At 35.1% G+C, this 24605-nt stretch overlaps 1 protein-coding gene across 4 annotated transcripts in view; it reads left to right on the forward strand.

Moving 5' to 3' along the window:
* The window catches only part of VWA8 (von Willebrand factor A domain containing 8), a 389600-nt gene that overhangs the window by 268731 nt on the left and 96264 nt on the right, over nucleotides 1-24605 (forward strand). For all 4 annotated transcript variants that reach the window (XM_032294792.1, XM_032294790.1, XM_032294793.1 and 1 more), the window contains 7 exons: nucleotides 2776-2886; nucleotides 3809-3873; nucleotides 4309-4434; nucleotides 5581-5690; nucleotides 6352-6506; nucleotides 10693-10888; nucleotides 21205-21286. In XM_032294792.1, the coding sequence (XP_032150683.1) occupies nucleotides 2776-2886; nucleotides 3809-3873; nucleotides 4309-4434; nucleotides 5581-5690; nucleotides 6352-6506; nucleotides 10693-10888; nucleotides 21205-21286 (845 nt within the window). The remainder of the gene's footprint in view (nucleotides 1-2775; nucleotides 2887-3808; nucleotides 3874-4308; nucleotides 4435-5580; nucleotides 5691-6351; nucleotides 6507-10692; nucleotides 10889-21204; nucleotides 21287-24605) is intronic.

A 24605-nucleotide genomic window follows, 5' to 3' on the forward strand; every position in this document is an offset into this window, starting at 1 on the left:
TGATTTTTATTGTTAAGCTGTGCTTGACTTCTACAGCCAGCACCTTGCCTCCTCCTGTGCTGCCTTACTTATCCCTTTGGCCACAGTTTCAAGTTTTCCAGAAAACTGCTTCAAAACCCTGAGCAGACCTACACAGCTTATCTGGATACTTCCTCTCTACCTGTCCTCTAAACTGCCTTCTCTTTTCCCAGAGAGTACCCTCTTAACTGTCTATTTTATCGTATACCCTTGTCAGGATGTCAGACCTGTAATATTCCATGTGAACAGCACACAGCTGTGAAATTTAACAACTGATAAATAATTCTAGTGGAATGAAAAATAAATGGACTGCCATCAATTCCTTTTTCTTCATTCTACCCTAACTAAAAATATAGCCAAAATATTGTAGAGAAGTACTTCCATGAATTCAGCTATTCCTTGTCTTTTTAACATAAAGCTTTGCTACAGATGCATGTCCCTGGTTAGTTTTAAAAGTTGTTCAAAGATTCCTTGCTAAAATAAAATCTTAAGTGAGGAAAGGGAAACTTTGCCATGCCTAAAAATAAAGACCGTCCCCTCCCCCTACTCCCCTTGAGATTATGTATTACATCTGTACAAAGTTTAGAATTTCAGATTTAGGGACATGGAGGTCATCCAGAGGTTACTTTTCTCCCAGTCAAACACAAGCATAATAAAATTGCTCACTTGCATCTCCTCCCTGCCCCCCTTAAAGGAGTGCCAAAGCCACAGTTACATGTACTCATGTGTGACGCAAAATTCTATTTTTAAACCCAGACAGAATCTATCATTAGTCATTTACAGAAGGAAACCATTAACATCTAAAAGGATGGAGAAACAGAACTCCTTCATGTTGCTTATAAACTAATTCTAAGTACAGCAAAGGCTGGGAATAGTTTTCTGTCACTTACAAAGATACAGTTTTTCAGTTCACTTATGCCATGTTATGAACATATAAGTATTAGACCCTAAAAAGGTAGAAAAATGGAAGACTATACTAACTTATTTTTCTGCTTGATCACATTTGTTTAATCAACTGCTTATTTTTCTGCTTACTCATTTTTAGGCATGAAACATTTTTAGGACTTCCTTTTGCTTACGAAGGCTAATATCCCAAAATTGCTCAAGCGCTAAGAATTCATTTTAATATTTTACATATTTATTATATAAGAAAGATTTTTCCCATCAAAAAATATTTAATCTATTATAGAGATTGTAAATTTTTAACTTAATTTTATTTTTTCTTAAGGAAAACTCTAAGGTATTATTACCATTTTCAAAACTGTCAAGTATTGGTGAATGATACTTGTTATATGTTAATTTTTAAAAGAATATTTCTAATGCACATTCTTAGTGGAGAATTATATCTCATACAGAATGATGCATTCTAAGGGTGATATTTATGAAAAAAAATTAAAACTTTGTCAACATGCTTAGCAAAATTTTTTAATACAGCTAAAATTCAGAGTATACAGTATGAAGTGAGTTATATGGTGCAAATACTATTTTAATTCTTAAGCACTTCCACAAAATTAGCTCGTAAAGTAAAATTAAAACCATACTGAAATGCTAGATTTGCAGATGAATCATTAAATTTTTTACATTTCTGTTTATTTCTCTAGCTAAATTACATGACAGAAGGCAAGGGTCATGATTAATTCATTGTTATATTCTTTATATATTGAATATAAGCTGCTCAATAAATATTGTAGAATAAATTAACAAACATTTAACATTTTATTGTTTTCAAGGTTTATATTAATTCTTTGTGTGCTTTGTGACTTTAGTTTCTCCAAAAGAAATTCTTGAAATGAAAAATTCACAAGAGTTAGGATAACTGGAGGAGCCCCAAATTTAAAATAAAACAAAACAAAGAAAGAAAAGACACATGCTTAACAATGAGGTCTGACAAATAACTTGCTGATGCCTTTGCAAACCCGTTAGTCTAATCTTCAAACTTCTTTATATTTTAATTAAAAAAACCAACTTCTTTGTATCTCTTTAAAATATTTAATTTTTCTGGCTTTCTCAAAGTTAAGTTTTTATTTTTTGTGTTTCAGTTCATGTATTTCAACATATAAAGTTTATTTATTTTCTTTAAAAACATATCCTAATTACTGAGAGATTATATCATTGCATAGCTATGATCGATAATGCTGCAGAAATCTGTTGTTTGTACATTATTATAGCACCAATTGTGAAGGTTCTTCAAGCTTAGTGAATTTCTAAATGAAAGAATGCTCATTACTAGCTAGTTTGTTGGAGTCTTTCATGTTTCTTGCCAACTCATGTTTATATCTATCTTATACTTATTTTCTAAATTGAACCAAATGAGATAAATGATTTTTTTTAGATAAGTGAGATTTAATTATGCACAATATAAGAGAGCTTTCAACAGAGCATTTTTAAGTATGATTTTGGTACAAGTAGATGACCTTCTTAAAATCATCAATCCTTGTAATTTCCTTATTACTAGACAATAAAACAGAATCATGGTTCAACTAGCTTATATTTAAAAGAGAATGGTTTTTACATAAAATATTTAAAGAGAATACCTTTTGCATCACATATTTAGAAATGTCTTCCTAAAACCACCAAAAATTGTAAACTCTTCATTAAGAAAAATCATTTAATGTCTTTGTGATATCTCTTAAGCATTAAAATATTGTCTTTGCTTTGATTTGTCACTATAACCTTCACTGTCAGATTGCCAAGGGATGCTCCTTTAAAAAAAAGAAGAACAAATCTTGAGCTTTTCACTGTTTTCGTCATTTGCAGAGTAATGCCATCTTGTTGTTAGATACCACTGGCCAAGCCCTTCGTCGTCTCATTCTCCCTTCGGAAGAGTTTACATCTAAGAAACCTTCCTGGTGGAACAAAGAAGAAGCTGTAAGAAACACCATATTTGTCCAGCAAATTGCCAAGGATTTCTATTGCTTTCTAACCAGAAAGATGCATGCATGCCCATCCCTTTAAGTGCTTTTTGTTTGTTGTAATGTGCAAGAGAATTTCTTGTTGTGCACATGCAGATTTTAACATGGTATATATAACTATAGATGTGTGTATAATTAAATATCATTGACTTCTTTTTATGACATAATACTTGCATGAAGATTTGCCAGGACTGGACTAACAATAAGAGAAAATGAGAAACTATTTGTATATGGTAATTTTTAACAAATTTCTAATCATGGAGTCAGTTTAACCTGTTTTCCAGTTATATAGTTATGTTTTAGATTTATATTATAAAACCATGAGTATAACACTTAATTTCCTCTATTAGAAAAATAAGTGTTTTAGTTTATTAACTAAATTAAATGAGTAAGCAAACAGTTTAGGCCAACACAAGAGTATTTAGTCTGCCATTCAGAAAAAATAATGGATATAAAATAAAGTTTACCCTCTGCCCTGCAAGTCAACGTACTTAGGTCTTAAAGGACCATGAAAAAAGTGATTTTTTTAAATTTCATAAATGTATCCTAATCTAAGAAACAAAGGATTTTCCTATGTGTTTATTTTATGGTATAAATTTCATGTTAATCATCAGATAGCCTGTTATTTCTTAACAATGTTTGATGTTGTTTTTAAAAATTTATTCGGAAGAGGTTTTAGTATAGTTCAGTAAATTTTGATATATAGTTTAATCTATTTTACCGTAAGAGTCTTGGGGTAGATAAATAGATAGCATCTTTGAGAATTACATGTTTTACAAGTTGAAGAACTTTATTTTATTTAAGGGGAAGTAGTTAAAGAGAGACATGACTGTATCTGACACATTTAATGTTAATATCTTGTTTTGTTTTGTCTTTAGGAAACTTATAAAATGTGTAAAGAATTTTCAAACAAAAACTGGCTAGTATTCTACAAAGAAAAAGGGTGAGCTCTTTATTATAGAAGGTTGAAACTGGAGTTCTTATTTGGTCCATTCTATTTCCTGTTTTGATTATACTTGTTTACTATAAAATGAATATAATGAAATTATGAATGTTTTAATATAAAAGTAACTTTGTCCACATTGCAGAAAATTGAGAAACAGACATAAGAAAAGCTAGTGCTCACAATTCCGTGACATAGCCACTACTAACGTGGCAATGGTTACTACTTTCCATTATTTTTACTCATTCACAGGCTGAAATAGTTTAGAATTTTGTATATCCATTTTTTTCAATTAACATTTTTCTATATTATTATTTAGTCTTAAAAACATTCTTTTTAAGGATTGCATAATATATCACGAAATGATTATGCCAGATCACTCAACCATTATCCTCACCATTTCCTTTCAGATACAGTTTTCTTCTCCTTTTCTAGGAACAGCCTGATCGTGCTGGATGTTCTAGAAGGGCAAACTCACACCATCTCACTTCCCATTAACCTCAAGACAGTTTTCCTCGTGGCAGAGGACAAATGGCTTCTGGTGGAGAGCAAAACAAATCAGTGAGTGGCTTTATATAGTGTATCATGGAGTATGCTGTAGCTCAATGTTATTTACCAATTATCCAATATCTTTACTGTTCTGTCTTTCTTGTGTCTGTCTTTTACTGCTTTCTGTGTTTGGCAGCATCTCTATATATGAGACTTATTAGAAAAGAGATGTCTACAGCCATACCACCCTGAACGCGCCCGATCTCGTCTGATCTCGGAAGCTAAGCAGGGTCGGGCCTGGTTAGTACTTGGATGACAGAAGAGAGGAGGGGAGAAAAAATAAATGTCATTTTTCAGAAAATGACATTGAAATTAGCAGTAAAAAATCATGACTTTGCATATGATCCGTATTTATTTGGGCTTTTTCCTAGTTGTACATCGAGAATTCACTGTATTCTTGCCAAACTGCAGGTACTTCAAAGTAGATTTTCCATCGACTTTGAAGTAGTCTCCATGCTAGAGCTGTTGCCTTTTTATAAATTCACAGAGTTCACACCTTAGAAGTTTCTCTTTTTATCTTGTGTATTCTGGTTTGGTTGTGATTATGTTTGTGTTGTCTGACCCATTGGACTGTTGCACTTCTTGATTAAAGGCAGTGTATGACAGTCAACTTTGAGTACCTTCCCTCATGCACGACTCTACTAGCTAAGTGTAGACTCTTTCTGCCCCTCTGCTGACAAGGAGAAGTAGCTCATTGCAGAGGATTTCTACCTATGTATGCATTCATATTTTAGAAATGTTGAAAATAAGTAGATCAAGGAGACTACAGTGGTGAGAAGGGCATCTGTCTCTTAGCTGATCACAGATCCGAAATCATACTTCTCCTTCCCGGCTGATCAAAGAGTTTTATCAAGAGAGGACTCCATGATAATAAGAGTGTGCCCCATTAGAGTTGCTTTTTTTTTCCCTGACAACCCTTTCTCTTATAGGAAGTGTTGGATTTTTGCTTCACATTCATTACTGTGTTGCTGTTGTGCACTGCTCTTTAACACGGTGTTGATAACTTATTTGTTAATTCATGATGAAACTCAAAAACTGCAAATTATACTGGAACTATAAAAAAAGAGGCTTAGGAGAATCTAATTTTTCTTAGTCTGACCTTATGACTATTAGAAAAAGAAAAATTTCACTTAAGCTGGATGTTTTGTTTGTTTGCAGGAAATACCTTTTGACTAAGCCTGCACACGTCGCATCTGAGGGCAGTGGGGTTTGCCAGTTGTATGTGCTGAAAGAGGAGCCGCCCAGCACAGGGTTTGGAGTTATACAAGGTAAGTTCTATGTCATCTGTGTTTATGGGTGTGAGAGTGCATGCTTGTACACATACTGTCCTCTAGAATCATTTAAGAACAAAACACCAGCCTATGTTAAGTTTACACCAAAAGAAAAAATTTAGTCACTAGGCCAGAAATAGTAAATAAGAATCTGCTCTTTCAAATTGTCATAAGGAAGTTCACTCTTGTAAGCTCTGTCTTTGAATTTTTTTAACTGACAGATCAGTATTTTTACTTACATTTAAGTTGCAAGTCTAATTTAGGATAACATCTTTTTTCCACAGACCATTGGGATTTCTACTTAATTTATCACAGTTTTGAGGGATGAATAGTACTTATGATAAAAATCTAAAACATACCATTGCCAACACTGGGTTGGGTCAGTTTCACATCTCTTTTCTGCAGGGAGCTATTAATAATAATTTATTCCTAATAAAATTTTGAATTTTATAAATATTTGAAATCACTTTGGGAGGATGCCTTTATTATAAAAATGGCATTTTCTCAAACAAAAGCCCGTGAATATAATTTAAAGTGTTTCCCCCTTTTTAACTTGTTCTTTTCCATTTGACTTGTTAAAAATAAAATCTTGCAAAAAATTAATTCCTGGAACATTTCAGGGGCATATGGTGTCTAATGTTTGTCTGATACTTTTCAGAAACAGAGTTCAGCATACCTCATAAAATTTCCAGTGATCAGCTATCATCTGAACATCTAAGTTCAGCTGTGGAACAAAAGATTGCCTCTCCCAACCGAATTCTCTCAGATGAGAACAATTATGCTACAATAGTTGTTGGTTTCCCAGATCTCATGGTAAGCATCAATTTTAAAAATTATTAGATAAATATTTCTTCCCCTCAATTTGACCTATAATCTGTAAGCCCGTTTGAGGGGTAATTAAAAACATAATAATTTTCTGGTAAACATTTTGGATCAAGTCTGCATTCCAAATCAGTTACTAGAAAATATGTTATACCTAAATAGTTTCATTACACTTTAAAAATTAAAATTGAAAGTGTAATGCAATGGTAGAATTTAGTAGGAAAAACAAGTATTGTCCATATGTGGGAGTTCATATAATACAGTTTAAATGCTTAACCTTCTGATGATGATTTTTTTAGCATGTCTTCTAGAATTTTTTAAAGTTATTTTTCAATCTACACATTCTATATATTTATTAACTTTTAGGTTCAAGTGTACGTGTGCAGGTTTGTTATATAGGTAAATTGCATGTCACAGGGGTTTGGTGTACAGATGGTTTGGTCATCCAGGTAACAGACATAGTACCTGATAGGTAGTTTTTCAATCCTCACCCTCCTCCAACTCTTCACCCTCAAGTAGGTGTCAGTGTCTGTTGTTCCCTTCTTTGTGTCCATATGTCCTCGATGTTTCACTCTCACTTGTAAGAGAGAACATATGATATTTGGTGCTTTGTTCCTGTGTGAAGTTAAATTTGTTGGGTTGTCATTATTGTAGATTAAATTTTTCAGTAGTCATGAAGATAGTTTCATTTTCCATTGAGTTTTGCCCTGATTTATCATATCTTTGCAGCATCCAGGTTATACTATAATGGCTAATTGTCTCAATTGATTTTTCTCTTAGATGGACCCTTCTGTTATCCACTGTTATCTATAAAGGAGAAGCTATTTGAATTGACTTTAGGTGAAACTGGGCAACATCTTCCTCTGATGGAAATGTGGGAAAATTAATTATAAAAGTTATTTCAGTCCAGGTTGCCATCTAATAACCTTAGATGTAATCCATGTGTTTTGATTACACATTTAATTTTTATAATTTCCTTTGTAGCTTTTAGATGGGATGATAGGATTATTTAAAAATTAAAAATACAGACTCTGCTTGATGATACTCCAATTTTATATGCCTGAAAATTTTAACATGATTAATGAATGCTGGATACTTCAAGATATAAGAGATTTGAAATCTAAAACCCAGTGGATAATATGTGGCTTAGGACTCTGACATATGTTTTCCTAATTATCAAGTAAAAAGCATCTACTTTCATATAACTCAAAATGAAATGTTATTGAAATACAATGTTTACAGCAGCCTTGATATGAAAGAGATGCATTTTATATGGTTTCTACCATGTTTGCTGCTATCAAAGAAAAAATATTGGGACTTTTTCTGGAGGTGAAACTATTTTAAAAATTGATCTTCTAATTACCTTCTTCTGATTAAAGAAATCAACATAGAAGCATAATATTACTATAAAAAGTTATAAAATAAAAGCTGAGTTAAGGCATTATTTGTATTAACCTTATAGAAATTCTTTGTAGCCTATAAGACTACTGACATTATTAAATTAAAAAGCTGCATCCCTGCTACTTAGTGTGGTACCCACCACATAGGAGGTATTTAATGAGTGTTTATTAAATAGAAGATTAGAATCAGCTAGGCACCCTTTAAGATGGCAATAATATTTTTAGGCCCCAACACAAGAGTCAGGCAGTGTACTATTCTAAGCTCTGTCATACATGATAGTTAATTTTTACAAAAATTCTATGAGGTTTTACAGATAAAAAAAAAAAAAAAAAACAGAAAGAGTTTATATCCCCTAGGCCACAAAGATTATAAGCCATGGGATTTGAGCTCAAGTGTGACCAGCCAGCCCCCTAACCCACATCCTTTCTACCACACCACACTGCCTCCTTGCTTTATGTGAACTTGTTTGGATTCTATATAAAACTATTGGCAAATGAGTATGCTACCTCTTGTTAACCTTTTCATACAGTTATCAGTGGCATCTAAATTATTACTTATATAACTTTTAAAATCTAATACCAAATAGGTGTAAAAATCTATAGCCAATATCATCCTCAGTAGAGAAACATTAAAAGCATTTTTTTTCTTTTTAGGACTGAAACAAGGATACCCACTGTTACTACTTCTATTAAACATGGTAATCGTGTCTTAGACATGATATATAAAGAGAAAATTGATAAATTGTGCTGCAACAAATTTTAAAATTTGAGCTCTGTTAAGAGAATGAAAAGACAATCTACAGACTGGGAGAAAATATTTGCAAACCACATTTCCAACAAAAACTGGTATCTAGAGTCTATAAAGATTCTTAAAACTTAGTAGTCAGAAGGTAAATAGCCTAATTTTACAAATGAGCAAGCAGTAGGCCAGTGTGAGGTATCAAAGATCAGAGCCCAAGCAAGATAAACCCATCTGTGGTGGGGAGATGTAATCACTAGTGATGGACATTAAGTCCAAGCAGGATGAAGATGGCATTCCTATGAAGGGGCAGCCTGGAGTGGGTTGTAGGAGCCCACGTACGGGGAGATATGTGTCCCTGTGTGAGTGTGGCCCCATATGGGCTGTCAGGACCCAAACAGGGAGAGTGGAGCATCTGCCCAGAGAGTAAGGTTAGTGGTGGAGACGGGAGATGGGTCACATACAGTGGGCTTGAGTAAGAAAGTAAATATATGAAGGGTAACAAAATACATTAAGGATAATGAAAACAAGTTTTTAACTGTTGGAGAGGGGAATTACAGATACTAAAAGGAAGAAAAATAGAATGAACCATGTAGTTATTAGGTTAGAATTGGATATATTTTTGTGAACTCCTGGTTTTCAATGTATTTAGGTAGATACAGAAGTAAAAGTGAAGGTAAATGTGAAAAAAAAAAGTGAGCAAAAGACTTCAACAAACACTTAACCAAAGAGGATACAGGGATGGCAAATAAGTACATGAAAAGTTATTAGACATCGGTAGTCATTAGAGAAAAGCAAATTAAAACCACTGACAATACCAAGTACTGGCAAGGATGCAGAGAATTAATACAACTCATACATTTTTTTTATGGAAATGCAAGGGCAAACAATAACCAGAACATCTCTGAAGAAGAACCAGACAGAAGTACTCTTCCTATTAAATTTCAAGGTTAATTATAAAACTTCAGTAACTAAGACCTGTATTGGGCTGGGAATAGAAAAATACACAGCAGAATAAAATACAGTGCCCAGAAACAGATACAGGCATATAAACTGTTTTATGATACTGTTGCTATGGACAAAAGTTAGTGGTATTTGGACAGTAAGCTATACATGTGAGAAAAGGATGAACGTGGATCCTCACTTCATACCATTCACAAAAATTAATTCCTGATAGGCTAAGAACTGAAATGTGAAAGATAAAGCCTTAAAACTTTTAGAAAAAGCATAAGAAAATACCTTTATGATCTTAGGAAGGATAAATACATATAAGGTAAAAATTTAAAATAAAGCAAGGGAAAAATAACATAAAATTCCAGAATAGTTAAATCTAGGGGAGACAGAGTGAGAATGATTAGGAAGGGAGCCAATCACTTTTGAAGCCCTCCCAGATCTTCAAAAATGCTAGTTATATTCTATTCCTTATGCATAGGTGTTTGTTTTATTTTTAACTAATTGCTATGTTTCTGTTTAGTTGTAATTGATTTCAAGATAAAAATGTAACATATATTTCATATTTGTCTGAAAATTATGATTATTGGCAAAGCAGCTACCTCCTTCCTGTACCACATCCAAAAGGCTTGTGTTTTTATGTTTGTTTATTTGTTTTTTAAGACAAGGTCTCGCTTTGTTGCCCAGGCTGGCTGGAATACAGTGGTGTCATCATGGCAGCCAGGCAGCCTTGACCTCCCAGGTTTAAATGATTCTCCAGCTTCAGCCTCCTGAGTAGCTGGGAATACAGGCACACGCTACAACGTCTGGCTGAATTTTGTATTTTTTGTAAAGACAGGGTTTCACCGCTTTGCCCACGCTGGTCTCAAACTCCTGAACTCAAGCGATCTACCAACCTTGGCCTCCCAAAGTGCTGGGATTACAGGCATGAGCCACTGCACCCAGCCAATAATTGGATTTTCTTACACCTGTGAAACATTAGTTTCCCGCTAGTATCTGCTTAAAGGGCTGCATTGTTAAGGTTGTGGTAAATGTAGTATATGGTACTTTCGTACTTTGAATCTCTTTCTTTTTTTTTTTTTTTCAGTCACCCAGTGAAGTTTATTCTTGGAAGAGACCATCTTCTTTGCATAAACAAAGTGGCATTGATACAGCATTCTATGGAGGAAAGAAGAAAAGTGGGACTCCAAAACAAAGAAATTGTGTGACTCTTTTAGATACGAATCAGGTAGTGAGGATTTTACCCCCAGGAGAAGTCCCTCTAAAAGATATCTACCCAAAAGGTAAGAAGGAAACACCAATTCCTAATTTACAAAGGTGGTTTAAAGTAGCTTGCTTTTGCTAGAGGATGATAAGTTATCATTATCATTTCATACTTACAAAAATGGATCATTCTGACAAGTTTAGAAGTAACTAAAAAGACCTCTGTGTATTCAGAAAGTTCTTACTCATTTTCACAGTGTGTGGTTGTAGCCACTGCTGTTAGAACTCATCTTCATTTATATTACAATATGTGCAATAGCTTTACCTAGAACATGTTTTCACAGAGCCTTTTAAAAAGTCTTAGTGTATTAGGCATAGAAACTGAGGCCTGCCTTTTGTCTTGAACTCCTGAGACTGCAAGTCAGGGACTTATCATGCAGACTGATTCACTTAACAGCACTCTGAAAGTCAACTTATATTTATTACTACATAAAATATCCAATTCCTGGGCTAATCCTCTCTCCTTGTATAAATTCACTTGCTCTTTAAAACCCCATCCTATTGTTAGCATGCTCTCTAATTTGTGTATGAAGATATTCTAACATAGAACTAAAACAACTGGCCCAGGATCACCCCACCAGCGGACAACAGTGCCCAAATTTGCACTACAATCTTCTAATCCCAAGTTTAGAGCTATTCTTATTGAACCACACTGGTGTTCATCGTAACAGATAACTATGAAAAAGTTGGATCTTTGATTCATTGACTTTCTTTTTTTGCATCACAGTGGTAGTAATATCTTGTGTCTACATTCATTGTATTAGTGTGGACTTCACAAATATAGCACTAAATGTATTATAATCTGTAAAAGGTTTGAAAGTTTCTGATTATATGATAATATTTAGAATTAATTTCTTCCAAACTGAAACGCATGGAAAATAAATCACCATTTCCTTAAAATGTTTTTTGTGGTAGAAGAGGCAGATAAATAAGCTGACAATTGTAGTACAGTATAATAAGATAGGAATATACACAAGGTGATATATAAACACAGAGGAGAAGTTTACAATCCATACTGGAGACTATGAGTTGACTCTTGAAAGATGAGAGTTAATCAATTGGAGGATTTGGTCCAGGAAAGGGGCCGTCCATGTGAAAGATGCAAGGACTTGGCAGATCATTCCAGGAATTACAAGAAGTTATATACCCGAGTTTAATGCACTTCCATTCACCCAGATATCTAGGGCTCACCTTGATACCTCTTCTCCCTCATCTTCCACATCTCATCCAAAGCAATCACCATGTTCTTCTGATATACAGCCTTACAAATATATCTTGTATCCACCCACTTGTCTCCAATTCTGTTACCAATATCCCGTCTAAAGCACCACCATTGTACACTGGAATGTTGCCTTAGCCTTCTGATATTGTTACCTCTTCCACTCTTTTCCCCTCCTACCCTTCTCCACACATAAACAGAGTGATGTTTTTAAACTACAGTGTACATTGGTTCTTAAGCTCCAGTTTGTATACAGTAAAATTCACCATTTTTACTGTAAGTTCTGTGAGTTTGGCAGACACAAGCAGTTGTATAACACCACCACACTTGATATAGAAGAGTTTCATCACCCCAAAAACTTCCCATTCCATTTTGTGGTCAATGCCGCCCCTTACCTAAAACTTATCACTGATCTGATTTCTGTTGTTATAGGTTTGCGTTTACCAGAATATTGTATAAATGGTCCATATAGTATGTGGTCTTTTGAGTCTGTCATCTTTTCATTAATATAATGCATTTGAGAATCATTTATTTATTTATTTTTTTATGTTATGTTATGTGTGTACCAGTAGTTTTTGTTTCTGTCTTTTTTTTTTTTTTTTTTTTTCCAATGGTTGTCTGTTATTTGGATGTATCACAGTTTGTTTGTCCATTCACAAAGTGGTATATTTATTGGTTGTTTCCAGTTTTTGGCAATAAAGACTAAAACTGCTATGAACATTTGTGGGCAGGTTTTTAAGTGAACATAAGGTTTTGCTTCTTTTAAGTAAATGCCTAGGAATGGCATTTTTGCATCATATGATGAAACTGCCAAATTATTTTCAAAGTGGAAATACCATTTTGCATTTATATCAGCAATGAGTGGAGGTTTCAGTTGCACTGCATCCCTGTCAGCACTTGGTATTATCAGTTTCTCACCATTCTAATGAGTGTAGTGATTATTCATTATGATTTTAATTTGCATTTTCCCTAGCATCTAATGATATTGAGCATTTTGTTTTATGTGTATCTTCTTAAGTGAAATGCCTCTTGAGATCTTTTGCCCATTTTTAAATTGGGTTATTTATTTTCTAATTAATGAATTTTGAGTGTTCTGTTTGTTTGTTTTCAGACAAGATCTTGCTCTGTTACCCAGGCTGGAGTGTGGTGACATGATTTCAGCTCACTATAGCCTCTGCCTTCTAGGCTCAAGCAGCACCCAACTTAGCCTCCTGAGTAGCTGGGACTACAGGCATGTGCCACCACATCCAGCTAATTTTTGTATTTTTTTGTAGAAATGGGGTTTTGCCATGTTGCTCAGGCTGGTCTCAAACTCCTGAACTCCGATTGTGCTTTAGTCTAGATACAAGTTCAGTGTCAGAGAGATACTTTCCAAACATTTTCTCTTATTTTGATGAAGGGCAAATCTATGTTTTCTTCTAGAAGTTTTATAGTTCTATATCTTACATTTAGATTTATGATCCATATTGAGTTAATTTTTTACATTGTATAAGGTATGGATTAAGGCTCTTTTTTTTAAATTGCATGGGATATTCAGTTCTTCCAGCACCAGCACCATTTGCTGAAAAAACTGTCCTGTCCTTTCTCTTTTGCATTCCCTTTAGACCTCTGCTGAAAATCAGCTGCCCACATGAGTGGGTCTATTTCTGGATTCTCTGTTGTGTTCTATTGGCCTATGTGTCTATCCCTTTACTGATACCATACTCTCTTGATTACTTTATAGTGAGTCTTGATTGAATCAGGTAGTATAGATTCTTCTACTTTGTTCTTCATTTTCAAAATTGTTTTAGTCAGAAAGTAATATTTTTATTATTATTATTGAGATGGAGTCTCACACTGTCGCCCAGGCTGGAGTACAGTGGCACAATTTCTGTTTACTGCAACCTCCACCTCCCAGGTTCAAGAGATTCTCCTGCCTCAGCCTCCTGAGTAGCTGAAAGTACAGGTGCCCACCACCACACCCAGCTAATTTTTTGTATTTTTAGTAGAGACAGGTTTCACCATGTTGGCCAGGCTGGTCTCGAACTCCTGACCTCATGATTCACCCGCCTCAGCCTCCCAAAGTGCTGGGATTACAGGTGTGAGCCACTGCATCCAGCCAGAAAGTAATATTTTAAAATACAACTCAGGTCACATTGTCCTTAGGATAAAGTTTAGAAATTTTAACTTGGCTTAAAAAATCCAACATGATTTATCCATTACATATCTCTATTCTTTCAGTTAACTTTAATTCACAAAATTCTTTCCAAGTTTCTGCTGCACCCCTTCCCCCCAACCACCAAACTCATTCTCATCCATCAGGTCTCAGTTTAAATGTCACTTCCTCAGAAGGTTTTGTTCAAATCTAAATTAGGTGCCCTTGTCATACTCTCTCATAGCACTTCCTATTTAGGGACAGGAAGAGTGTGTTTATGTTGCTATGTGTATTTTAATTTTTTGTGAAATATCTCAGGCCTACAAAAGTTTGACGAAAAATACAGTGAATATCTTTGCACCCACCACCCATATTGGTAAGTCATTACCAATTATTACCAGTCATTACCAATATGGTCAAAGACTCTTGTGTTCTCCCCTTCACTTTTGACAAACCAGAGGTAATCTCTGTTCTTAATGTGAGTTCAGTACTATTCATTCACAAAATAATATATAGCTTTTTATGTTTTTTAAACTTCATATGAATAGTATTATAATGTGTTTATTCTTCTGTAATTTGGTCTTTTTTTCACCATTGTGTTTGTGAGATTTGTTGCTAAAGAAAAAAAGTAATTCATGACATTTGTTACAGAATGGAAAGGTAGTCTTTATTCAGGGCCATCTTGATAGATATAGGGATGACTGCAAAGAAGTTTTGTAGGAAGGGAGAGATATGGGACTCAACTCTAAATTTAACATGGAAAACTAGAAATAAGTGAAGGAGCAGGGTGGGGGTCAGTGGATGGAAAATTACTAAGAGGAAACATCATGGGTATGAGGGCATTCTGGCTGAACAAACCTAACAGGATCCTTGCTGAGAGCAGGCCAGAGTGATCTGACATCACCTGGGGGATGGTGGAGAATGGGGAACCCAATCAGATATCAAGGGTGAGGGATTCTGGTTAAACTGACTTAGCAGGATTACTGTTAGCATTGAACAATGCAGAGATGAACACAGAAGCCCAAGAATTGGGACCTAGTTGGGAAGAGGATTCAGAAGAGCCTGACTGCAGTTCAGTCAAGGAGAGACTCTTTGTCATCATCCATACTGATAGTCCTACTTTTATTTTCACTGCTTCATGTACAACAATTTATTCATCTATTATTTGTCAATGCAAATTTAGGTTCATTCCAGTTTTTTGCTATTACAAATAACGGTTCTATGAATAGTCTTGCACTTGTCTGCTTGTGTATATGTTGAAAATCTGGCCGGGCATGGTGGCACATGGCTATAGTCCCAGCTACTCGGGAGGCTGAGATGGGAGGATCGCTTGAGCCCAGGACTCCTGGGCTGTAGTGCGCTATGCCAATCTGGTGTCCGTACTAAGTTCGGCATCAATGTGGTGACCTCCCGGGAGCGGGGGACCACCAGGTTGCCTAAGGAGGGGTGAACTGGCCCAGGTCAGAAACGGAGCAGGTCAAAACTCCCGTGCTGATCAGTAGTGGGATTGCGCCTGTGAATAGCCACTGTACTCCAGCCTCGGCAACATAGCGAGACCCCGTCTCTGGAAAAAAAAAAAAAAAAAAGGTAAAAGAAAGCCTGTAGAGAGTATATCTAGGAGCAAAATTACCAAAGGTGTTCCAGTAGCATAAAGGGGGTTCTGGTGTATCCATCCTAATCTACTCTTGTAAGGGTCACACTTTTATTGTGGTTTCACATTACCTTTTTCTGACTTCTAGTACATTTGAGCATCGTTTCATATGTTGTCATTTACTCTTCCGAGAATTACCTATGTGTTTAGCCATTTTTCTCTTAGTTGCTAAAAGTTTTATTCCCCTTCTTTTGTTTACATAGTGTTACTAAAATATTCCGAATGTATATAAAGTGCTGAGGACAGCGTCTGGCATGGAGGAAGAATTTTATAAATGTAGGCTATAAAAAAAGAAAGAATGAATGAAATCCCTAGGAGAATGGTGAACGAAGATCCCAGGGTGATAGCCATGCACAGGCCTGAGGTTAGAACAGATGAAATTTCAGGAGAGATGTCTCTTAGAAAGTGAAATTAGTAAACCCAATATATTTGAACATATTTAGAGATTCTAACAATTAGGGAACCTTGGGAATAAATTTGTGCTAAATAAAACTAAGCAAACACAACATGTTGCTTATTAACTCCAGTAAAAGCAAAAAGTTATACAGGAAAAAGTAATGATAATATAAGACATAGCAAAGCTGTGATTAGCATTTACATAATTATAATAATATAAGCACTGGATATTAATCCAAGCAAAATTATCATATGAATGTTTGGGGGATGAGAAAATAGGGAGTGGGGGATAGGGGAATGAAAAAGAGTTAAACTCTCTTCTTGCTTGGGAAGAAGGCAAGAAATAATGCCTGAAGCTAAAAAATCAAGAGGTCGTCAAAGAGATGAAGGTGAATACCACAGAAATAGCTTTAAAAGTTGAAAGTGTCTCTCTGGGGCAGGAAACGGGTGGAGGGGGCACAAGGGGTAAAGCAGGGGCTCTCTGTATTTTTCTTTAAGCCTTTCTATGTGCGTGTAGATCTCTGATGAAAATTCAAGCTAGAATAATTTTGTAAAGTAAATCAAATCCAACCATCTAATTAGTCTGGAACTAATGTATATCAGCCTTTTATAAAGAAATCAACTGTAAAGACTACTCTCCTGGTGGCTTTCACAATAATGAGGTAGCTTTTATTTAATGCAGATGGGGAGAAATTTATTGCTTTCTTCCAACTATTTTTCTTCTAGCTAAATGTTAGCTTTTTTTAAACCACAGGTCTCAGCTCTTTAAATATGAAATAATGTTTCTTGATTGAAAGCAGTACAGTTTTTTTTTTTTTTTGAACTTTGAGTGAAATCAAAGATTTGGTATCAGCACTGTTTGGGGGTACACATCACTCTTTTTGTTTGTGAACACAGAAGTGTATTAAACCCAGTGATTAACAGGTATACATCAAATTACATTTCTAGAAGGAGTGAGTTTTTAATGGCATTTCACCTTCCCTCTGAAAATTGTCGTGGTTGTTTTGCCTGACAGTTTTTAATACCTCCTTCTAACCTTGGCACTGTGCATGTAAACTGTCCCCACTATTCATGGGAACTATGTGATAAACACTGCTGCAGTGACTTCCCTTTAATGGTTAGTGAACTAATCCCTAAATACAGTTTATACCTATCTTTGAAATCCACCTGGATTATAACTGTAATGGAAATTTACTGAGCCTCCATCCTCACTCCAGTGTTAAAACATTTAAAATGGATGGATGAGGACTTGGCTAAGTTTGGAGGGAAACATGGCCATAGTTTTCACTTCCTTCATTCAGTCAAGAATCTTTTTGTAAATATTCTTTTTGTCTGAACTGACTTATTTTCAAATCAGTAAACATCCATTTTTATTATATTTAAAGTGTTTATTGCTACTACCATCACTACCACCACCTTTAATATTTCCCTGAAGTGCTTTGTAGCCACAGGTATCCTTCTCTGACATATGAACATAGCTTTTAATACCAGGAGTAAAATTCTTGCATTCTACTTCTTAAAAGAGTAGACACAGTCATTACTGCATTTTCTTACCATGGAATTAATTAGCAAAGTAAAAGAAAAGGAAGATGTGAGGAAAAAAAGATATTTTGAAATAAGTTGGCTTACTTTGCTCTCACAGGCAATCTAAAAGTGCAGATGGCAGTAGCTCAACTTAATATTATTCCTTATTTTTAAAAGTGCCTCTAAATGGCAAGCCAAAATGTAAGTTAGTTAGCAAGGCAGCTCTGCTCATCTCTACAGCTTCAATAACTAGTCACTCTTGACAAAGAGCCCTGGACCATAAATAATTCAACCTACTTCAGCTAGGTTCAAGCAGCAGGAATTGTCAAAAACAATATATGGTGCAAAACCTCATTTAAGACTGACCTATCACAGGCAGAATTTCCAATGCAGACTGTGCGTGACTTACGGTAAGCATATTCATTTTGTACAAATGGCCACTTGGAGACAGCTAATCCAGCTGGGTGGTCAAATTGCTACAGTAACTCTATTTTCTTACCCATTCCTCTCCTTGGACATCACCTTTTCTTCCTGCTGAGCTGTTTGTCTCTTGGGACAATCCATTGCCTAGCTCTGCAGCTCATATCTGGCCTCATGGCTGTGATTCCTACTCTGGAATCCTTTCTAAGTCCCCAGAGGCCACAGTGGTTTAATAAAGAAGAACTTTTCTCATTTTACTGTGAGCACCTCAAAGTCAGAGACCACATCTCTTTCTTTTGTATATCCCCACTGCTTCGTATGATGTCTGGCACAAAATAAACTCAAACACATTTGTTAAATAAATAAGAGATATGTTGAGTTTTTCGGCTGGCCTATTTAAAAAGCTTCAACTGCATGCATGAAATAAAAATGTTACGTTTCTTGTCTTTTGTAAACTACACTTGATAAATTCAATGTGGACATCCTGGATACTTCATTCCAACCAGAAATTGTAGTAAAAGATGGATGGATGGATGGATGGATGGACATATCATTCTAATCAGAAATTGTCATCAAAGACTAGACAGAGAAACAGATAGACAAAATCTTAAAAAGTGTGGGTTTTGTATAAGGGAGTTTTTTTTAAGAGAACTTAGTGGCCAAGATTTTGTAAAATGGGATGATTTTATAAATAGCTATTGCCCTAGGGCTAGCTCAAGTAGAAGTTGTGTGCAGTGGTGGCCATAGCATAGATTTTAGTGCTAAAAAGGCCTGGGTTTGAAAGCCATCTCCATCACTCTCCAGCTGTTGTCACCCCAAGTTAAGTCATGTTATATTACCTCTGTAAGCCTCAGTTTCCTCATCTTTCAGACAGGAATTATTAGTCTTTGTTGTTGTCAGTATCAAAAGCACTCTCTGTAAAGACTAAGCAGGGTTTCTGACACACCATGGTGGCAGCTAATGATTTTGAGGATGATGGTTACTAAGCGCTACGAAATAGCAATCGGTAAAGCCCAGGAATTTGCTGGAAAGCCAACACTGAGCTATACGAATGACATCACATGAGTGTAACACTTACAGAATTAGTTGAGGGCTTTGGTTCCCTTATCTCTTTATCTTCTCCTTCCCCAACTTTTCATATTCTTCTCTATCCAGAATCCTGAGAGCTGATCATAATCCCAAAAGACATAATTCCCACGCTATAGCCCCAGATACTGAAATCCCAAAAGAAAAATAAATATGCCTAATGTCTAAAAGTCTGACACAATCCCAAAAGATCAAAATCTTGAGAATATAATTCTGGAAAAAAATAATTTTAAAATTATTTAAGAGATATTTATTTACATTTTTAAAAGGGGATTTATTTGAGAAACATAAAAACAGCAAACAGGCTAGGGGTGGTGGCTCATGCTTGTAATCCCAGCACTTTGGGAGGCTGAGTTGGGGAGATCACTTGAGGTCAGGAGTTTGAGACCAGCCTGGCCAACATGGTGAAACCCCATCTCTACTAAAAATACAAACATTAACCAGGCTTGATGGTGCATGCCTGTAGTCCCAGCAATTGAGGAGGCTGAGGCATGAGAATCGCTTGAACCCAGGAGGTGGAGGTTGCAATGAGCCAAGATTGTGCCACTGCACTCCAGCCTGGGCAACAGAACGAGACACCGTCTCCAAACAAGCAAAACACCAGAACACTTCACAGACCACTTTGCACAATAAAATAGGCAATAATAACATACATTTTTTGCAAGTGTAAACACTCAGGTATACTAATGACATCACGAGTATAATAGTTATGAGCACATGAACCATATTTATAAAGCAATTGGTCAAAAAGGGAAAAGTCATACATGCATATTACTATGTTTAGCAATTAAAGAAAAGTCTGGCCCAGCTCCTGGAGAGAGACCAACTCACCTTCTGTATTTGTTCCCTCTAAGCTCTTGGCTGATTGAATGATGTCCACCCATATTGAGGGCAAGTCTTCCCTACCTGGTTCCCTCAGACTCACATACTAATCTCTTTTCCAGATTACAGATACAACCAAAATAATGCTTTACCAGGTTTCTAGGTATTCTGTAATCAGTCCAATTGGCACCTAAAATTAAGTCCACAGATATACCCTTTGTTAACTTGGCACCTATACACATCTCCTTAAATCATACTTAATTTTCAAACAAAGACAGTAACAAAGTAATAGCTCATTGTAACATAATACAACTATACCGTGATTGTGATTTTTAGGATTTTAGACTTTAGGAATTTTTATCGATCTTCTGGGATGTCAACAATCAAGATAATGGCATTCAGGATTGTGTCTTTTGGGATTATGATCCAAACTCAAGAGACCTCACCCCACTGCCTTCACCTTTCCCTGCCTTGCAGGGCACTAATAATGACAGATACTGTGTGATGAGCAACCCCTATAGGTGCTTTGCATTCACTAATTTCATCCTCTCCTCAAGATAATGCTTATGATGCTCAGATGCTGTTGTCATTTGAGGTTGTTATCCCCATCTTACAATGGAGTTGTTATCCCCATTTTACAAGTGAAGAAAGCAGGCCTCAGCTTGACCAACATAACATAGCTCAGACAGGACCAGGACTTTCTACCAGGTTAGTCTAATTAAAGAGTGTGCCGATTCCACCACATTTTACTGCATTGTTGTTTCTTGCTAAGAAGGAAAAGCAGAGTTCAGATGATGAAATATTTTCAAAAACACAGTAAGTGCTAAAACATTGACTCATCTTGGGAAGCTATCAAAGACAATGAAAAAAACAGATTATTTTCTGACAGTAAAGAATCACAGCCCAATATTCTTCCCTGAGAGAAGCATAATTCTCAGAGTCTATCCATGAGTGTTGACCAATACTTTGTCAAGTAGATCCCAGAGTTCTACCCTAGGCTACTGATAACTTAATGCTACTTTTAGCAGCATTTTGGTATCTTGCAGCAATTTAATACTTGGCTCATGTCATGACTTGTTCTTAGATGTTACTCCTCCACAAACATCTGGTTATATAGAAGTCACTGATCTTCAATCAAAGAAACTCCGATATATCCCTATTCCCAGGTAATCCATTTCACCTTTGTTCTTAGCTTAGTATGTCATAAAAAATGAGTAAATTCTTGCTAAGTACCAAGAATAAATGTGTGTGCTTTTTGCTTCTTTTAATAGCAAGCTCTTTTTTTTCCAGTTACAGTTGGTTTCTATCTTGCTGTTATTCTGCATGTTTTCCTGGCATTTTTATTTTCATTTTGTAAAAATATTCAAATGTTACATAGGTATAAGTCAAACAGCCTGCAAGTCTTTGTTCTCTTTTCTTTGATCTAAGTTTTTCTGTATCTGAAATAGCATTTTCAGTATTACAAAAATTTTAATACTTGTTAACTTTATATGTTTATTTTCTGAAGTAAATGTGTTCAAAATATCAAAAGAATTTAAATCGATTTCTTTAATATTGTTTTTACATATGTTATTATGCATCTGCAGGAAATCTGTACAATAGTTAAAGGATCCCAAAGCTTTAGAATAGGACTCATTACTGTTTACCTCCTTCATTATTGTCCCACAGTGGAAGCAAAGCATTTAAGTAGACTCAGGATATAAAAACAGAAACAATGAAGCATGATCTCTTCCCTTGAAAAACACAGGCGTCGTCACCTGAAGCCCGTCCCTTTCTGGGTGCATCCATTCCTTACTTCCCTCTTCCAGCCTAAGCTTGCACCTGCTTTGGTCTACTTAGCCTAGGTTCCTCTTTTTTCCTTTCTTTGCTCTCCAGACCAAAACCTTCTTCCTCTAATCTTTCTACTCTGTTTTGTTCTAGATTGCAATCACATCCCTTCCTCTCATGTACTCCCTCACATTGCCACTGAGCCCTCACAACACAGTGGTTGAAGCCTTGGTTAGAAGCTCTAGCAGAGTAGCCTGGCAGGCCTGCAGAGGAAGACCAGGGATACCAGAACCTGTCGCTCTTCCAAAATGTCACCAAGCTTCCTTTCTTTCCGCTCCTCCAACCGCCAGAAGAAAGTAGCTTAGCATGATGGTACATATAACTCAAAAACACAGCTTCATTTCTTAGGACCCTTTAACCAGATTCAAAAAATATGAAAACAAAATCATTATTCAAAGGAATAGATTTACTTCTTTCAACATATATAAGTATGACTTCTTGGAACATCCTAATGTGTTGGTTTAATGGAAAATGGCTTTTAATCATTTGAGGAAATTGCATGTTCGATTTTAATTGTATGCTCATTAAAATATACTATTAATTCAAGTAACAAAAGCAAATAACATCTTTTTTAATGTATCTAAAGCATTATTAATTTTTTCCAATATTTATATTCATTTCTCTCACTAGCTTTTTATTTCAGTGTTTTTTTCTTTTACTTTCTATATGAATCACATGTTATACCTGCCATGGAAAGAACATCTGGAAGAGCAGCTGTGTGCACAGTCCAGAGCCAGCTGGCCACCATAATTCATTCATTTAGAGCTGCACTGTCCAACAGAAATATAATAAAAGCCATATATGTAATTATATATTTCTTGGTAGACACATTTAAAAAATTTTAAGGTGAAATTAATTTTAGTAATATCTTTTATTTAACTCAATATATCCAAAATATTATTTTGACATGTAGTCCACATAAAATTTTTAATGAAATATTTTACATTCCTTTTTTTTCCCTAAGTCTCTGAAATGCAGTGTGTATTTTACACTTAAAGCACATCTCCATTTGGACTTGTCACATTTCAAGTGTCATGTGATTCAGAGTCTGCTTCATTGTCAGTATGTCCTGAATTTCTCTTGAGATTAACTACTGCTTTTTTTGGCATATATATAAAATCCAAGGGAACAACCCATCTGGACTTCAGTTTTTTTGCTAGTTGCTTAGATTTAGCATTCTGCTAGATATCAGGAATTTTCCATTTGGTAGCTAATTTCAAATAATAGAAAATACAATAAAATTGTATGTAACTTCAGGGCCAAAATGAATACATCACTTTTGCCTTCACATATTTTTCTTCAAAGTTTTATATTACTTGTATTTGTAAAACAATACTGCCTAGCTTTCATATGTGACTGTGTATAAATTTAAACTTTACTATAATTCTTTGTGTTCATTTAAAACTTTGTTATTATTTATAAGGAAAACATTTTTAAAGTTAAGAAAGATTCTAGACCTAGTGTACAAATTATAGTAAATGTGTGATTTCTTTAGTAATTTTTTAAAATAAATTAAACAAATTGCCTGTAAATGTAAAGTTTTGCCATGAAGAGTTAAAATAGTGACAACTAGCAGGTACAGTGCTCAATGGAATCATACAGCTTGAGTGTTCTTGGCAGATTTCAAACATCATAGTTACAAATGGATAAATTTTATTTTTCTTGAATAGCTCCTTACTCCATCATCTGTAATTACAGAGTTGTTTCCTGCAGCAAATATTTTTTGATAAGAGTACCATGTATTGTATCAACTGTTACCTTCTTTGATCCCTTCTGGAAGTCCTGTAAAGTAGTACTGAAACACATGGTCCTGTCCCACTGTTGTTCTCCTCATATGAACATTTCTTAAGACTTCTGTGTCCAGGAGTGGCTGCCCTTGTCACTCTCTGTTTAGTATCAACTAAAGCAAAGTGAAAAAAGTTCAAATTAGTCTTGATTTATTCTTTAGTGTATTATAAGAATTTACCTAATATATAATGGTTTTGTGTTTTCCCAAATCTACAATGATAGTTTATTATATTCTTCTTATCAGACCATCTCTTTAGACTATTTCATATGGAAAATATCAGATGCATTTTGAGAGCCAAAACTAATGATTGGAATTTATAATCTATATCACTTTTGTATAATAAGAACTATATTCAGATAAAGTAAATATGCAGTTGACACTTATAGACATATTTGCATTCCTACAAATTACTATATATACATATATATGTATACACACAAATGCAAATGTCAGAAATATATAATAAAGGAAATATGTGTGAAATATTTAAGAAATCTGTATATTCCTTGTTATAGATTCGTGTAACTTTCTAAGTCAGAAAAGGCAAAATATCAAATACAAATGCAGTTGAAATGCATAAACACGACATTGGTTTCAGCACTGACATTAGATTTCTAAGAGTGAGTCCAGTACTCCAGGTGTGTGAGGCATGAATTGGTGTAGAGTTCCTTTCTTCCTAGCAGTGGAAGCTAGTGTCGTCTGGGGTCCACAAATACAGGAAAATGCAGAGAACCAGTAAATTACTGTGTGTTTTTTGCTCCTTACAGATAGTTCTGTTGATATCTTGTCTTTTAATGTACTCATTATTAGAGTTCTATCTTAGATCAGGCTGTTAGAGCAGAATACCATAGAGTGGGTAGCTTAAGTGA

This window comes from Sapajus apella, unplaced genomic scaffold (genome assembly GCF_009761245.1).
Source record: "Sapajus apella isolate SASKATOON/1434 unplaced genomic scaffold, GSC_monkey_1.0 scaffold32, whole genome shotgun sequence".
In the NCBI taxonomy this organism is placed as follows: domain Eukaryota; kingdom Metazoa; phylum Chordata; class Mammalia; order Primates; family Cebidae; genus Sapajus; species Sapajus apella.